This window comes from Corticium candelabrum, chromosome 2, assembly GCF_963422355.1.
Source record: "Corticium candelabrum chromosome 2, ooCorCand1.1, whole genome shotgun sequence".
In the NCBI taxonomy this organism is placed as follows: Eukaryota; Metazoa; Porifera; class Homoscleromorpha; order Homosclerophorida; family Plakinidae; genus Corticium; species Corticium candelabrum.
The window spans coordinates 10881917-10899416 of NC_085086.1; the positions used below are offsets into that span (position 1 = coordinate 10881917).

Sequence of the window (17500 nt, forward strand, 5' to 3'; positions counted from 1 at the left end):
TTCTTCCATCCACACCACTTTAGACTTGGTCGTCACTCAGAACATTTTTGTAACAACACAGGTTGATGGCTCCCATAGCAACAACATATTCGATGACAACGATGCAAACATATCTGATGAGGTAGATGGATATTAATTGCCTTGATTTGAAAAATTCACTGTATAATTATGGTATGCTGGTCAGCAGGTTTCAAGGTCATTTCAGTGACACTCGTAAATGGATTTCTACGATTCTTCGTGCTTTAAATTCAATAAGAAAAATTAGGTACGAATATAAAACTGAATGTGACAATGAAAATAGGCAAGGCCACATCTTAACTTAGTTAAGCTTGTCACAGCTGGCAACCACCTAAATCAAGAGACCAAATACACCCCTGCACACATGTTGCAAACCACACAGACAAACACTACTCTCAATACACATTACTTTAATTCATTCAATAGATGCATTGTTTACTATTACACACACATACAGTCATGTACTCACCAACTGATGTTCATCCAGTCAATGATGGAATAAATGAGAGCAAGAGAAACATGAGAAACAGTGTGAGACAACACAACACCAACACTCAACTGTCACACACTCACCTCTTCCTGTGATATAAGAGAAAAGACACTAGTTAGTTAAACAGTCACTCTCATGTCACACTACACTAACACACAAGACACATCGCCAATTCCTCTACTATCCTCATGCACTTACCAATTCATCACATTTCACAATAATTACTTGTTGTAATAAATTGAATTAAGATAAACAAAAAACATTGATATCTATTAGTTAAACATGCCAACTTCTCCACACCCTCAATTAACAATCTCCTTTCTTACAAGTCACATTTGTAATGCAGCAACCACCACATTCAATTAGTCAATACATCAACTGTTGTTCCGAAACACTGAATTTCAAAACAACAAAACAGTAAAAAGATATGCAACACGTGTACAAGACTGCACACACACACACACACACACACACACACACACACACACACACACACACACACACACACACACACACACACACACACACACACACACACACACACACACACACACACACACACACACACACACACACACACACAAACACACACACACACACACACACACTAGACAAATGCATATGCCCTTCAGAAGTTCAAAGATAGCACCCTCTGCCAATTCTAGGTAGGGACCCTGGTGATACATGAAGTTTTAGGCCACACTGACAAAACTCTTGCTATGTGGCCAGAGCAAAGAATGGCACTGACCTTGCCGCAGCCACGGGACTGGACCTCAAGTGCACACGTACACGTATATACTGTGTATTGTTCTGCCAAGCCAGTGGTCTAGTCCACCCCCAGTCAAAGATCAGGTACTCATTTATACTCCTGAGTCGAAAGAGGCAATTGTGCGTAAATTTCTTGCGCAAAGAAATTACATCTCCACTCGTCCGCAAACCTATGACCTCAATGTCCCAGATGTTACAATTCTCCAAATGCAACTATCTAACCAACTGAGCTACAGACGCCACACAGGCACACAAACACACACATACACACACACACACACACACACACACACACACACACACACACACACACACACACACACGCGCGCGCGCATGCACTCACGCATGAACGCACACACACACATGTACACACAAACACACACACACACACACACACACACACACACACACACACACACACACACACACACACACAAGCATGCATGCACACAAGAACAAACACACACACACACACACACACACACACACACACACACACACACACACACACACACACACACACACACACACACACACACACACATGTATACACACACACACACACACACACACACACACACACACACACACACACACACACTCACACACACACACACACACACACACACACACACACACACACACACACGCATGCATGCATGCACTCACGTATGAACTCCTCTCTCTCTCCCCTCTCTCTCTCCCCCTCTCTCTCTCCCCTCTCCCTCTCCCCCTCCCTCCCTCCCTCTCCCCCTCCCTCCCTCCCTCTCCCCCTCCCTCTCTCTCCCCCTCCCTCCCTCTTCCCCTCCCTCTCTCCCCCTCCCTCTCTCTCCCCCAGTTCCTCCCCCTCGCCCTCTCACTCACTCTCCCTCTCACTCTCCCTCTCACTCCTCCTCTCCCTCTCCCTCCCCCTCCTCCTCTCCCTCCCCCTCCTCCTCCCCCTCCCCCTCCCCCTCCCCCTCTCCCTCCCCCTTCCCCTCCCCCTCCCCCTTCCCCTCCCCCTTCTCCTCCCCCTTCCCCTTCCCCTCCCCCTTCCCCTCCCCCTCCCCCTTCCCCTCCCCCTTCCCCTCCCCCTCCCCCTCCCCCTTCCCCTCCCCCTTCTCCTCCCCCTTCCCCTTCCCCTCCCCCTTCCCCTCCCCCTCCCCCTTCCCCTCCCCCTTCCCCTCCCCCTTCCCCTCCCCCTTCTCCTCCCCCTTCTCCTCCCCCTTCCCCTCCCCCTTCCCCCTCCCCCCTTCCCCCTCCCCCCTTCCCCTCCCCCCACACACACATGCACACACACACACACATGCACGCACCCACGCATGAACACACAATTTCCAGTTCCATATCTTAGTAACTGTGTAATGAAGTGTCATCCATGCATTCAAGAAACAATATACAATTTTTTGGAGATAAACAATAGAAACAATCTTTAGATAAACATTCAGAGAACTCAGTTTTCCCAACTTTGGGTCTTCTTCCATCCACACAACTTTAGATTATGTTGTCACTCAAGAAATTATTATATTACATACAGTGATGTGCTCACATTCTGATGTTCATCCAGTCAATGATGGAATAAATGAGAGCAAGAGAAACATGAGAAACAGTGTGAGACAACACAACACCAACACTCAACTGTCACACACTCACCGATAACTGTGATATAAGAGAAAAGACACTAGTTAGTTAAACAGTCACTCTCATGTCACACTACACTAACACACAAGACACATCACCAATTCCTCTACTATCCTCATGCACTTACCAATTCATCACATTTCACAATAATTACTTGTTGTAATTGTACAAAAACACGTTCACATCTATTCCTCAAACATGCCAAGTCTCCACTCCAACATCCTATAATCTCACCATTACTTTCACATAGAAGCACAGGCTATCCTCGCCTAACTAAAATTTACAAGTACTCACTAGCCTGCACTAAAGCCTACTAGTAGCTACATGTAGACTGACGACCAAACGTAAAAGCAGCAGCAGTCGTAGATTGTAAGAAATCACGGTTTGACAATCAAAGCGAATCTGCCCATAACTACCGCACCAAGCAGTAAATGTTAGATATCTACAAATATTTGCACGTTACCCAGCCGCTGCCTTCAGCCATTACTCCAATCTTCTCAACTCTTCACGTGGAGACACGCCCTACTTTCCGTTTCAGCCAATGCGCATGTGCAAAAGAAATTGCCAGTGGCACGTGCTGCTACATACCTACTATGAAATAGTAGACTCTAGTCCAGCAAGAGAGCAAAGCAGTAGAATAAGCAATTACCATAGGAAGGTCTAATCAGGTAATCAACAAATCATAGCAACCAACCATAAATTAAATGCCAAAACACAGTAGTAAGAAAGACATTTTTAAGGTGTCTACATTGTTCAACATTATAACAACAGATACCAACTTCAAGTATAAAATTGTCACTTTTTGAGCTCCAGTAAGTTTGACATAGTTACGGTTAAGGTTAGGAAGGTATACAATAAGGCGCGTACCCAGGATTTCTCTGGGAGGGTTTCCATATTAATATCAATAATATTGATCTGTTTATATTAATATCAATATTATTGATCTTAATAACTGTTTTTATATCAATATCTAGATTAATATTGATATTAATGGTTTAATTGATATTTGATATTTACTCTCATCTTTGTCCGCTTTGGCTGATTGTCAATTCGAGCCTCCGCTCCGAGGGGTCCATCTTCAGCAGCTGTAGGCCCTGTTACAAACTGCGACAATGTCAACTGACGCTTCATTCCTGACTGGCACGTGTAGCAGTGAGAAGACAGCGCGTTAGACACGTGCTACAACATAGCCTCGAATTCCCAGACATCTGTGTACCGTTAGCGGTAACGTCCACCTCTAGGGGGGTTTCCGGGCAACCTGGAAACATGCCTGCGTACGCCACTGACAATATACAATCAGCCATCCAGTTGAAACGTCAGATTATAAACAAAGGTAACGCCCAACTTCCTAGAAGGAACACAAACTAGATGAATTGAAATGAGTGAAACAGTCATCAACCATCACACATCTTGTTCACAACAAACAATTGATTTGGTACACAACTCTGTTTTCGACTATTTGCAGTATACATCGATTGAACACGACAAACAGACTGAGATATCTATACCCATGCAACAAATAGCACACGACACTCACTCACACTACCACATATCAAGCTGCAAAGAGCGAACAGAGCGATTAGAATCGTCAGCACTCGTTGTGACCCGGATGTGGCAGCCAGCCCTCCCCTTTTCTGATTGGCACATTTCTAGACTCCTAGCCAGTCCTCTCATTGTGCTCGCTCCGCGTGTTTTAGCACATGCATTTTGTTCCACTAGTGGGAGATGGTAATATCCGCATATACAGCAAAGTTTTTGCTTCCGTTCCACTGCAGGTGTAGGCTCGACTGTCCAGCCGGTCATTTCCCCTCACGAGCCTACAGCAGGCGCTGCTGGACTTTGCTCTTGTTGTAGGCGAGTTCACTTGCTGTCACAGGTTATGATATATGGCAAGAACTCGCCTACAACAAGAACATAGTCCAGCAGCAGAAACGGAAACAAAAACTTCTCTGTACATGCGGATATTAAATAATAAATATTAAATATTAAATAATAAATATTAAATATTAAATATTAAATATTAAATAATAAATATTAAATATTAAATATTAAATATTAAATAATAAATATTAAATATTAAATATTAAATATTAAATATTAAATATTAAATATTAAATATTAAATATTAAATATTAAATATTAAATAATAAATATTAAATAATAAATAATAAATAATAAATATTAAATATTAAATATTAAATAATAAATATTAAATATTAAATATTAAATATTAAATAATAAATATTAAATATTAAATATTAAATATTAAATATTAAATAATAAATATTAAATATTAAATATTAAATATTAAATATTAAATATTAAATATTAAATATTAAATAATAAATGTTAAACATTTAAATACCGTAACGTCACTCCAAACCAATTTTTATTTAGACAAAATATTTATTGCTGAGTGCTAAAACAATCACATAAGTCTGTCAATTAAAAATGAGTAATCATCTCTACCTCTATGCATCGTGACAATCTAGTGTGTGTGCATGTGATGACCCGATTGACTGCAAGATTAGCATGCATCGTCACTCAGCTAGTCAACATGTGCTCAAATTGCTCCACTCTTTCTCATCTCATAACCCTCTCCCTCACTCAGATTTTCACCCGAAAGAGACAACGAATCGTGTCCTCCCATATTCAAATCATTGATATCAACATGGTAACGAGGGACTGCCACAGTGTGTGGACATGCAGTCGATGACCATGTTCTCAACTCATTTCCTTCCTCTGGTGTGTGGGCGTGTCCTCGATGATCAGAGGCCAAACTATAAGACGTTAATGGAGAATGAAGTGTTGATGATGATCGAGTGTTATGCTCACACTCATCCCTCGACGGCTTATCGTCACTCATAAATCCGTTATGACGTCACGTCCATTCATTTCCGTCTTCTCTAGTAAAGTCAGAGCAGCTAGTGATCGTTTCGTCTGTCTGTTTTCAACCGTTTGAGACGATGGTTTGACACTCGCTGTTGGTTGTTGAATGTTGTGTGTTGCACACGAAGTCGGGACGGATAACGAGCAAGAGTGATGGGGTCTGGATGATGATGATGTGTTTGAGATGAGATGATGTGGAGGAGAGACAGATGTGTGACGTCGGATTTTCAACTCGTCTCTTCGTGACATCTTGTAGCCGTCTAAAGTTAACTGGACAAACAACATACAAACAACTCACTAATTCAAGTTGATAAAAATGTGCTTGTGTGTGTGTGTGTGTGTGTGTGTGTGTGTGTGTATGTGTGTGTGTGTGTGTGTGTGTGTGTGTGTGTGTGTGTGTGTGTGTGTGTGTGTGTGTGTGTGTGTGTGTGTGTGTGTGTGTGTGTGTGTGTGTGTGTGTGTGTGTGTCTCCATGCCTGTGTTCATGTTGTGTGTGTGTGTGTGTGTGTGTGTGTGTGTGTGTGTGTGTGTGTGTGTGTGTGTGTGTGTGTGTGTGTGTGTGTGTGCGCGCGCGTCTCCATGCCTGTGTTCATGTTTGTGTGTGTGTGTGTGTGTGTGTGTGTGTGTGTATCTGAGTCTAACCTGTCTAGCAACAAGATGCAATCTAGCAAACACACTTGCCCTACGCAACATTCCCCTCGCAAACGGATTTCCTACACACAACACACACAATCACCAAACGTCACCACATAAACTCACAAAAACTGCCACACCTGCAACCACCAAGTCTGACAAATGAGTGAGATTTGACAAACAATTCAGTTCATTCGCATGAGTGAGAAGATTATTCTTCACATTGAGATAAACGAGATTAACAAGATTCTCACAGCCTGCAATACAACATACAATACAACACACACACACACACACACACACACACACACACACACACACACACACACACACACACACACACACACACACACACACACACACACACACACACACACACACACACACACACACACACACACACACACACACACACACACACACACACACAGGCACGCACGCACACACACACACACACACACACACACACACACACACACACACACACGCACACACACACACACCTATTAGCTTGTTAATTCTGTTGTTGCTAAGATCAAGTTCTTTTATTGAATTTATGTTCTACGTACACAACACACACGTCCATCAACAACCAATCAACAATATTAATGTATAGCAATGGCACCTGCTTACTGGAAGACAGCAGCTTGAGAGTATTAAATGAGACGTCTAGTTTGACCAACGACATTTGACTCAACTGCTGGAAATCTAACAGTTCCAACTCATTGTGACTCACACTCATCTACATGGAAGCATACATAAATAAACAAATAAATAGACAGACACATAGACAGACAAATAGACAGACAAATAGACAGACAAATAAACAGGCAAATAGACTATGAAGATGAATGCAAATAAGAAGTCTCAAGGTGAATGTCATCTCCTTTTCTTCACTCGACCAACGCTTTCTCAACGCCGAGTTGAATAACGTGCTCTGTCTTTCAGACCAACGAGGAAATCGGGAAGTAGTCTCGCGTAGCCAGACCCCTTTCCGCCGCGGAGAGGCCGCGGCGGAAAGGGGTCTGGCTACGCGAGACTAGACTAGATGTACGGAATTCCAATTATATTAGTGGGTGTGTTGTTTATGCTTTCGATTTGTTCAAACTAATAATAATAATTTATATTTTGATGTTAGTCATCGGAGGTGGAGGCATTTGCATCTCGATGAAATGAAGTGAGTGCCTAGATGATAGACAGTAGATGAGAGGGAGTCGAGATAAAGATAAAAGAGTAGCACAAACAAACAATTAGATAAATCGAGTAGACATACGGGTAATTTATAAAATGTCCCGGATGTTAATTGAGATGTAGAGTGTACTTGATGTATGGGGCACATGCACACACACACAAATGTGTGTGCATGTGGTTCTTGATAGGTAATTGAAGTATAAGTTGGACGGTTGTCTATTAGTTTCCTCACTTGTCTCTCATTTCTCTTCATATCATTTACCGATATTGAGTCCCAGTGTGGCTTCTGCTAGTTCGAGGGCAGTACCGAAGCGTTTTGGCACTCCACAGTCTCCAAAGCCGTCTGCCTCTCCTGTCATGTCATCGGCACTTGCTACGAAGACAACAGACAGCACAAGGTCTTCAGGTGCAGGTAGCAATTACTCTCGTCTCGGTTTGGTGTGCAGAAGATGTAGGAACGTTGTGGCAAAATAGAATTTTGTATTACAACCGGATTAGCACAGCAGAGCGAGGTTGTAATGTTGGTACAGGTGTTTGTCTGTTTGTCTGTCTGTTGTCTGTCTGTCTGTTTATGTGTATGTCTGTTTGTTTGTCTGTCTATCTCTCTGTGTGTTTGTCTCTCTGTCCGTCTGTTTATCTGCCTGTCTGTCTGTTGTCTGTCTGTCTGTTGTCTGTCTGTCTGTCTGTCTGTCTGTCAATTTCATTTGTCTGTCTGTCTGTTAGTCTGTCTATCTATCTACTTGTCTGTCTGTCTTTTTGTCTGTCTGTCTGTCTGTCTGTTTGTCTGTTCTAGGATTAGTGTGTCTGTCTATCTGTCCTAGGATTAGTGTGTCTGTCTGTCTGTCTGTCTGTTGTTTGTTTGTTTGTCTGTCTGTTTGTCTGTCTGTCTGTCAATTTTATTTGTCTGTATGTCTGTCTGTTTGTCTGTGTATGTGCCTGTCTGTCTGTCTGTCTGTTGTTTGTCTGTCTGTTTGTCTGCCTGTCTGTCTGTCTGTCAATTTATTTGTCTGTCTGTTTGTCTGTCTGTCTGTCTATGTGCCTGTCTATCTGTCTGTCTATCTGTCTGTCAGTCTGTCTGTCTGTCCTAGGATTAGTCTGTCTGTCTGTCTGTCGGTCTGTTGTTTGTCTGTTTGTTTGTCTGTTTGTCTGTCTGTCTGTTGTCTGTCTGTCTGTTGTCTGTCTGTCTGTTGTCTGTCTGACTGTTTGTGTGTCTCTCTCTGTCTGCGTCTTCTATTTTCTTTGTTTGTTTCTTTTTGTCTTACATGTTTGTCTATTTGTCTGCCCATTTCTATATGAAGTCAGAATTTGAATCGAGTGAAATATCAGCAACTTCCTACATCTTCCTTCTACACACTAAACTCTAACCCTCTACCAATTAGTTAATATCCTAGGATCTTTGTTGATCAAGGTGTACATCTTATTGACTGACTTTTCTGTCTTTTAGGTACGAGAGGCACTCAGTCTCGTTCTAGTGCTGGAGTGGCTTCCAGAGGATCAGGGAGTATTACGACGTTGCGTTCTGGAAACAGCTCACCTCATATGCCGCTCACGACCACAAAGAGCAAAGAAAAGACTTCGTCACATATACCGTCTTCTTCACTAGTACCTGTTGCTTTGAAAGGGTAATTATTTAGAGACAAAATAATGTATTTAGGTAAGACAGACAGGTGGACAGACTGACAGAGGCAGATGGACAGACGGACAGACAGACAGCCAGACAGACAGAAACACAGACAAATGGACAGACAGACAGGCAGACAAATGGACGGGCGGACAGACTAGAATGATGGACACACAGACAAATGGACAGACAGGCAGGCAGACAAATGGATGGACAGGCAGGCAGATGGACGGACGGGCAGACAGACAGACACACAGACAAATCGACAGACAGACAAGCAGACAAATGGATGGACAGACAGACTAGAATGATGGACACACAGACAAATGGACAGACAGGCAGGCAGACAAATGGACGGACAGGCAGGCAGATGGACAGACAGATAGACAGACTAGACTGATGGCCACACATGGACGGACGGGCAGACAGACTAATGGACGGACAGACATACACACACACACAGACAAATCGACAGACAGACAAGCAGACAAATGGATGGACAGACAGACTAGAATGATGGACACACAGACAAATGGACAGACAGGCAGGCAGACAAATGGACGGACAGGCAGGCAGATAGACAGACAGATAGACAGACTAGACTGATGGCCACACATGGACGGACGGGCAGACAGACTAATGGACGGACAGACATACACACACACAAACAAATCGACAGACAGACAAGCAGACAAATGGATGGACAGACAGACTAGAATGATGGACACACAGACAAATGGACAGGCAAGCAGATGAACGGACGGGCAGACAGACTGATGGACGGACAGACAGACAGACATACAGACAAATGGACAGACAGGCAGGCAGACAAATGGACGGACAGACAGGCAGGCAGACGAATGGACGGACGGGCAGACAGACAAGTGAGCAACATACATACAGACAGGCACTACATGTCAAACTGATAACAACTCATCCTCTCCACTATGTGCAGGTCTTTTTCGAAGAAGGATCACTCGACAACATCCAATGGTCGGCCGCACATCGCTTTATCATCTACCAAGTTAGTGAAGCCCAAAACGTAGTAACTAGCTACGCATCCCAAATGCATAATAAAGCTTGCTATCTTTTCTCACTTCTCATGTGTACATAGTGATATAACATAACTCAGCATGCTGGCATGTGAGCTGTGATTGCCACTCAGCAGCAATATTTTTCTTTCTCAGTGAGACAGACAGAGAGACAGACAGAGAGACAGCTGTGGCGTCGGCGGCTAGTACAAAGGACTAGTTTTTTTAATTGTTTGATGTGGCTGTAAATGTGAGCTGTAAACATAGGAGAAGTAATGTCAATATTTGACACCATGGTTGGCTCTCCTCAATCAGACATGTGAGGACCACGTGTTTGCGCACGTGGTTACTCATGAGGTAGGCACATGTCTGTGCACATGGGGTTTATCACTTGTTGCATCTGGCGTTCTAGACCACGTGTTGGTGCACTTGGGTTTGGTAATGCACGTGAGAAAGGCCACACCCATGCTGATTGACTAATAATCAAATATTAATTAGTAATTCACCTTTAATAATTATAATCAATTTATTTTGTACTGTTTCTGTTTCTGTGTGTGTGTGTGTGTGTGTGTGTGTGTGTGTGTGTGTGTGTGTGTCTGTGTCTGTGTCTGTGTGTGTGTCTGTGTCTGTGTGTGTACAGTACATGCATCACATACATACATGTCTACACATCCATGTCACCCATCCAGGTAACTCCCCACAAGTCACGTGACAACTACAAAGTCTCACGTGATCATGGGCCTGGTAGCTCTAATCTAAATCAAATTGCTATGCTGACAACAGAGTACAGTATAACACTAAATAATAGAACGTGACAAACGATCTCACGTCGATATGCATGAACCTGACTGCTGCATGCCCACAGCAGCACTACAGTACAGACAAAGCAATAGCAGTATGTAGAAAAGCAATGAATTTGTCACCTGTTACGACTAGAATACGGCTAACAGTATCATTTTTACCAATTATGTCCACGACGTTCACATTCAGTTGTCCGGACCAGTGAAGCCGAATTCGGTGAACTGATCATCATCCTCTTCGGTGATCGATGTGAGAGCTAAATATTGATGTTGATAATTTTAGTAAACGTGGACGTGTGTGTGTGTGTGTGTGTGTGTGTGTGTGTGTGTGTGTGTGTGTGTGTGTGTGTGTGTGTGTGTGTGTGTGGTGCTGTGGCTCAATTGGTTAGAGAGTGCGTTTGGAGAATGGAAATATCTGGGACCTTGCAGGGTTGCAAGTTCAAGTCACAGTGATGACGAGCTATGGCATAATTTCCTTGGGCAAAAAACTCACACACAATTGCCACTCTCAACTCAGTAGTATAAATGAGTACCTGGTCATTGACTGGGGTGGCAAAGGCCTCCGACTGCGACAAAGTCCATCAGCCACTGGGGTCCGGGTGGGACTTCAGGTGCCCACACCACAGTTGGCGTAGCAGTCAGTGCTCCTGCGAGCACCTGGCCAAGCTCCTGCTTAGTGCACAGGAACCCAGCCATCTGGCTTGGGGCATTACCGTTTAACGGCAGCTCCTTATCCAATTGCCATTTTTGCCATGTGTGTGTGTGTGTGTGTGTGTGTGTGTGTGTGTGTGTGTGTGTGTGTGTGTGTGTGTGTGTGTGTGTGTGTGTGTGTGTGTGTGTGTTACATGACTCGCTGTATAAGACTGGAGGGTGCACAAATGTGTACAATACACTTACCACTCTCTTCCGTTGGTGTGAGTCTTGCTGGTTCCAATGTGAAGTCTTCGTCAAAGTTTGACGTGTCGTCTTCAGACTTGATCTGAGGAATGAACGGAGGACTAACCTGCAAGACATCAGTTCAAAGTCTAGTGTGTGTGTCACAGTGTGGTGTGGTGTGTGTGTGTGTGTGTGTGTGTGTGTGTGTGTGTGTGTGTGTGTGTGTGTGTGTGTTCTGACCAACATCCTTACCTTGCGATCATAAAGATCCTGCCAGTTGACTTCACCAAAGAAAGGATGCTCCATTACCTCCTCTGCATCGCGTCTACTTCCTCCTAATCTGCACAATCAACATACAAAATTCAAAACTAAACCAATAATCAACACACTCATATTAGTGCCAACATACACACTACAATACACACTTAAGTTTTGCTTCGTTTGGTTACTGCATTTGCCTGATTATTACCCCAGTGCTCAAGTAAGCCCCCACCCCAGCTTTGTCCAAAGCTCTAAGACCTTCACACCTCTTAGTCCTTTAACTAGTGCTACTTGGTGCTTCTCATAGCGTCTGTTTGCTAGACTTGTGCCTGTAGAGATGCTGACATTATTAACTTGTGCATGCCTGATGACCACGTGTTGAAGGTTTGAAACCTCAGATACATGTGTATGCAGACAGACAGACAGACAGACAGGTAAGGCAGAGAGACGAACAGACAGGTAAGGCAGACAGACAGACAGATAGGTAAGGCAGACAGACAGACAGACAGGTAAGCAGACACAGAGACAGACAGGTAAGCAGACACACAGACAGACAGGTAAGCAGACACACAGACGGACAAACAGACAGACAGGAAAGGCAGGCAGGCAGGCAGGCAGACAGACAGACAGACAGATTCATTTATTATCATCAAAACTCTACGTATGTACAGGAAACTTTCAAATATCTACCAGTCCTTCATAACTAAGCAAATTATAACACATTAATGGACTTGGCCTACAACATTGCAGTCAAACATTATGCCACTGTCGTTTGTACTGCATGAAAATCTCGACAGCTTCCTCGAAATCACTCTGGCGTTGCATCTCTGAAGAATGATGGAAAATTGCTTTCTCCAGAATGCCTTAAAACGTTGAGCGCTGTTAAAAGGATGTGCATGAGTGGTATTGTAGCTTTGCCTAGATATATGAGACAAAAACTTGTGTGCGTGCGAGCCCCACAAACCAAAATGTTCAAAGACTAGTGGAACACACTTGGATGATAAACCACCATGCAGGACCTCTCCTGAGTATTTCTTTAGTTTCTTCTCCTCTCTTACTTTTGCAGCATACCCTTCTTCTCTGTGTGCGTGGTTGAGAGCATCCTTACTCCATGGGTGTCACAGACAGACAGACAGGTAAGGCAGACAGACAGGTAAGGCAGACAGACAGGTAAGGCAGACAGACAGGTAAGGCAGACAAACAGATAGGCAGACAGACAGACAGGTAAGGCAGACAGACAGACAGACAGGTAAGGCAGACACACAGACAGACAGGTAAGGCAGACACACAGACAGACAGGTAAGGCAGACACACAGACGGACAAACAGACAGACAGGTAAGGCAGACAGGCAGGAAAGGCCAGCAGACAGGCAGGAAAGGCCAGCAGACAGGCAGGAAAGGCCAGCAGACAGGCAGGAAAGGCCAGCAGACAGGCAGGAAAGGCCAGCAGACAGGCAGGAAAGGCCGGCAGACAGGTAAGGCAGACAAACAGATAGGCAGACAGACAAACAGGTAAGGCAGACAGACAGGTAAGGCAGAGAGACAAACAGACAGGTAAGGCAGACACAGACAGACAGGAAAGGCAGACAGACAGGAAAGGTAGACAGACAGGAAAGGCAGACACAGACAGACAGGAAAGGCAGACAGACAGACAGACAGAGTAATCCAACGCAATGCAATGCTAGAGTAATCCAACGCAAGATGTCATCCTTGGGTTGCAGAGTCCACGCAAAAACAACCCGCTTTCATCTCCAATAATTAGTGTTGTAATAACTGGACCCTCTTTGGGTTCTTTAGTAGTTGTAGTTAGAAAATGTAATTTTTAGTTCTCAGTTGGTTCAGTAGTTGATATCTGTAGTCTCTAGGTGATTCTGTATAAGTTGACTCGTAGTTACATATTGTATGTTGCTAGATTCATGTTTCAAATATATGTATGACAGACAGACAGACAGACAGACAGACAGACAGGAAAGGCAGACAGACAGACAGACAGACAGGTAAGGCAGACAGACAAACAAACAGACAAACAGGTAAGGCAGACAGACAGACAAGAAAGGCAGACAGACAGACAGACAGACAGACAGACAGACAAACAGGTAAGGCAGACAGACAGACAGGCAAACAGGTAAGGCAGACAGACAGACAGACAGACAAACATGAAAGGCAGACAGACAAACAGACAGACAAACAGAGAGACAGGTACGGCAGACAGACAGGCAGACAGGTAGGTAGGTAGTGTGATGGTTTCAAGCTCTACTAGGTACTGTAGCAACATGCAGTCTACATTAATATCAATAAGCTCCACCAATTAACATTAGGTGTCAACATTTGAGTAAGACCCCATCCCATACTAGACCTCCGACTCTGACCAACCATTGGGGAGGGGGAGGAGGGGCAATAATCAAGCATGTAAACACACGATAGTATACTGACCTCTTACTGGGTTCCTTGACCAGCAGTCCACCCAAGATGCTCTTCGAGAGATCCGTAACACGAGCAGGAAACTTTACTTGTTCCTACACACAAACACGAACGTCGGCCATTCGTCGATGATCACTCAGGCACGACGAATTGTCTCACCATCATGATGAGTTCAAACAAGACTTCGTGATCTCTGTTGTAGAACGGTAATCTGCCGCACATCATCTCGTACATGACGACACCGAGACCCCACCAGTCCACTGAGCGACCGTAGTCATTGTCTTCTAGCACCTAAATGGTCACACACAGTGATCAATAGATGAACGTTAGATTTCTGTGTAGAAATAGGCTGGGAACTGTAGTGAGATAGCTAGACCTTTAGTAGTATTTCTGATGAGTACGTATTAGAAATGTGCAGATATATACAATGTGTGTGTGTGTGTGTGTGTGTGTGTGTGTGTGTGTGTGTGTGTGTGTGTGTGTGGCTATGTGCGTGTGTGTGCACGTGTATGTCTGTCTGTCTGTCTGCCTTACCTGTATGTCTATCTGTCTGTCTGTCCGTCCATCTGTCTGTCTTACCTGTGTCTGTCTGTCCATCCGTCTGTCCATTTGTCCATCTTTCCATTTGTCTGTCTGTCTGCCTTACCTGTGTGTCTATCTGTCTGTCTGTCCGTCCATCTGTCTGTCTTACCTGTGTCTGTCTGTCCATCCGTCTGACCATTTGTCCATCTGTCCATTTGTCTGTCTGTCTGTCTGTCTGCCTTACCTGTATGTCTATCTGTCTGTCTGTCCATCCATCTGTCTGTCTTACCTGTGTCTGTCCGTCTGTCTGTCTGTCTGCCTTACCTGTGTGTCCATCTGACTGTCTGTCTGTCTGCCTTACCTGTCTGCCTGTGTGTCTATCTGTCTGCTTGTCTGTCTGCCTTACCTGTCTGTCCATCCGTGTGCCTTTGCTCTGTGTGTGTGTGTGTGTGTGTGTGTGTGTGTGTGTGTGTGTGTGTGTGTGTGTGTGTGTGTGTGTGTGTGTGTGTGTGTGTGTGTGTGTGTGTGTGTCTTTCTTACCTGTCTCTGTCCGTCCGTCTGTCCGTCCATTTGTCTGTCTGTCTCTGTCTGCCTTACCTGTATGTCTATCTGTCTATCTGTCCGTCCGACTGTCTGTCTTACCTGTTTGTTTGTCTGTCTGCCTTACCTGTCTGTCCATCTGACTGTCTGTCTGTCTGCCTTGTCTGTCTGTCTGTCCGTCCGTCTGTCTGTCTGCCTTACCTGTTTGTCTGTCTGCCTTACCTGTCAGTCTGTCTGTCCGTCCGTCTGTCTGTCTCTCTCTGTCTGCCTTACCTGTATGTCTATCTTTCTATCTGTTCGTCTGACTGTCTGTCTTACCTGTTTGTCTTACCTGTCTGTTTGTCTGTCTGCCTTACCTGTCTGTCCATCTGACTGTCTGTCTGTCTGCCTTGTCTGTCTGTCTGTCCGTCCGTCTATCTGCCTTACCTGTCTGTCTCTGTGTGTGTGTGTGTGGTGTCTGTCTGTCTGTGTATGCCTTACCTGTCGTCTGTTTGTCTGACTGTCTGCCAGTCTGCATACACAATGCATTACCTCTGGTGCTAGATACTCTGGAGTGCCGCAGAATGTCGTCGTCGTAGTTCCGAATGTGATCTCTTGTTTACACAGACCAAAGTCGGTAATCTTGATGTGACCAAAACGATCCAACAACAAGTTCTCTAGCTGAAACAATCACATAGTCAGTCACACACACACACACACACACACACACACACACACACACACACACACACACACACACACACACACACACACACACACACACACACACACACACACATGTCCACACACACACACATGCCCACACACACACACATGCCCGCACACACACACACAGACACACACAGACACACACAGACACAGACACAGACACACACACACACACACACACACACACACACACACACACACACACACACACACACACACACACACACACACACACAAACACACACACATCACGCCCTCACCTTCAAGTCTCGATACACGACATCCTTCTCATGAAGATACTTCAACGCTAAACAGATTTCCGATCCGTAGAATCGAGTTCTCGACTCAGAGAAGACACGTTCACGTGACAAATGGAAGAAAAGCTAACCAAAAGAACAGCAAGTCAACCGACCAGCAAAACAATGTCAAACATTTTTTGTCTCCAGTTGTTTACCAATAAAAAATCAAAGAAATAAAATGTGTTACTATAAAATTAATTAATTACGTAAATATCACGTCACATGTTGCGCATGCGCATAACCATGATACACAAACAAAATACCAGATTCCTCGCTAGTCACGTGACTTCTTTAAAACTATCACGTGACTACCACGTGCAGCTCTCAATTCCCTTACATTAGAAGTAATGTAACATGCGAGTGTCATACCTCTCCGCCATTTACGTATTCCAATACAAAACAGAGTCTGTCTTTTGTCTGGAACGAATACTTCAATGCCTACACACAAACAAACGACACGTGTGTGACGTCACATTTTGCCCCATTATTTACAAACGAATGTTACAGTGAGAAACGGATGCTGCATCGACTGGAGAACTCGATTCTCAGTGAGAGTGTGTTCTACTTCATCCTAAGACAAATAGTACACAATAAGTGGCTACACAAATGATTTATAAGAATGTGTGTGTGTGTGTGTGTGTGTGTGTGTGTGTGTGTGTGTGTATGTCCATGAGTGTGTGTGTGTCCGTGTGTCCGTGTGTGTGTATGTCCGTGTGTATGTCCGTGTGTCTGTGTGTGTGTGTGCATGTCTGTGTGTGTGTGTGTGTGTGCATGTCTGTGCGTGTCCATGTGTGTGTGTGTGTGTGTCCGTG

The 17500-nt window shown here is 44.3% G+C and overlaps 3 protein-coding genes across 5 annotated transcripts in view; 1 reads left to right on the top strand and 2 right to left on the bottom strand.

Moving 5' to 3' along the window:
* Window positions 1-5268: 5268 nt before the first annotated feature.
* On the bottom strand, window positions 5269-9247 carry LOC134176157 (serine/threonine-protein kinase 11-interacting protein-like). The gene is made up of 6 exons (XM_062642839.1): window positions 9144-9247; window positions 7044-7160; window positions 6922-6979; window positions 6559-6675; window positions 6428-6498; window positions 5269-6055 (listed from the first exon to the last, which is right to left on the bottom strand). The coding sequence occupies exons 2-6, from the start codon at window positions 7158-7160 to the stop codon at window positions 5759-5761; spliced, it is 660 nt and encodes a 219-aa protein (XP_062498823.1). The 5' UTR covers window positions 9144-9247; the 3' UTR covers window positions 5269-5758.
* Window positions 7536-10527, top strand: LOC134176158 (uncharacterized). 3 transcript variants are annotated; one of them, XM_062642840.1, is made up of 5 exons: window positions 7536-7797; window positions 7903-8021; window positions 9054-9231; window positions 10186-10254; window positions 10418-10527. In XM_062642840.1, the coding sequence occupies exons 1-5, from the start codon at window positions 7772-7774 to the stop codon at window positions 10479-10481; spliced, it is 456 nt and encodes a 151-aa protein (XP_062498824.1). In that variant the 5' UTR covers window positions 7536-7771; the 3' UTR covers window positions 10482-10527. The 3 variants fall into 3 exon arrangements, with proteins under 3 accessions (XP_062498824.1, XP_062498825.1, XP_062498827.1); XM_062642841.1 differs by having other exon boundaries at window positions 7903-8015; XM_062642843.1 differs by having other exon boundaries at window positions 10345-10462.
* A 479-nt stretch (window positions 10528-11006) lies between these two features.
* The window catches only part of LOC134176212 (RAC-gamma serine/threonine-protein kinase-like), a 16605-nt gene continuing 10111 nt past the window's right edge, over window positions 11007-17500 (bottom strand). Inside the window, exons 8-16 of the mRNA XM_062642895.1 lie at window positions 17194-17259; window positions 17058-17126; window positions 16650-16772; window positions 16213-16341; window positions 14779-14910; window positions 14632-14714; window positions 12190-12277; window positions 11959-12064; window positions 11007-11318 (exon numbers count right to left, since the gene is read on the bottom strand). Of these exons, the coding sequence (XP_062498879.1) occupies window positions 11248-11318; window positions 11959-12064; window positions 12190-12277; window positions 14632-14714; window positions 14779-14910; window positions 16213-16341; window positions 16650-16772; window positions 17058-17126; window positions 17194-17259 (867 nt within the window). The 3' untranslated portion in view covers window positions 11007-11247. The remainder of the gene's footprint in view (window positions 11319-11958; window positions 12065-12189; window positions 12278-14631; window positions 14715-14778; window positions 14911-16212; window positions 16342-16649; window positions 16773-17057; window positions 17127-17193; window positions 17260-17500) is intronic.

Excerpts from the sequence above, each read along its gene's own strand:
- LOC134176157 (XM_062642839.1), bottom strand. The coding sequence starts at position 7,160 with ATGAGTGTGAGTCACAATGAGTTGGAACTGTTAGATTTCCAGCAGTTG. Across the intron at positions 6,980-7,043 it reads TGCTGTCTTCCAGTAAGCAG|AACATAAATTCAATAAAAGA; the intron begins GTGCCATTGCTA and ends TTGTGTACGTAG. Across the intron at positions 6,676-6,921 it reads CAGAATTAACAAGCTAATAG|GCTGTGAGAATCTTGTTAAT; the intron begins GTGTGTGTGTGT and ends GTTGTATTGCAG.
- LOC134176158 (XM_062642840.1), top strand. The coding sequence starts at position 7,772 with ATGTGTGTGCATGTGGTTCTTGATAG. Across the intron at positions 9,232-10,185 it reads GTACCTGTTGCTTTGAAAGG|GTCTTTTTCGAAGAAGGATC; the intron begins GTAATTATTTAG and ends CACTATGTGCAG. Across the intron at positions 10,255-10,417 it reads ATCGCTTTATCATCTACCAA|TGAGACAGACAGAGAGACAG; the intron begins GTTAGTGAAGCC and ends TTTCTTTCTCAG.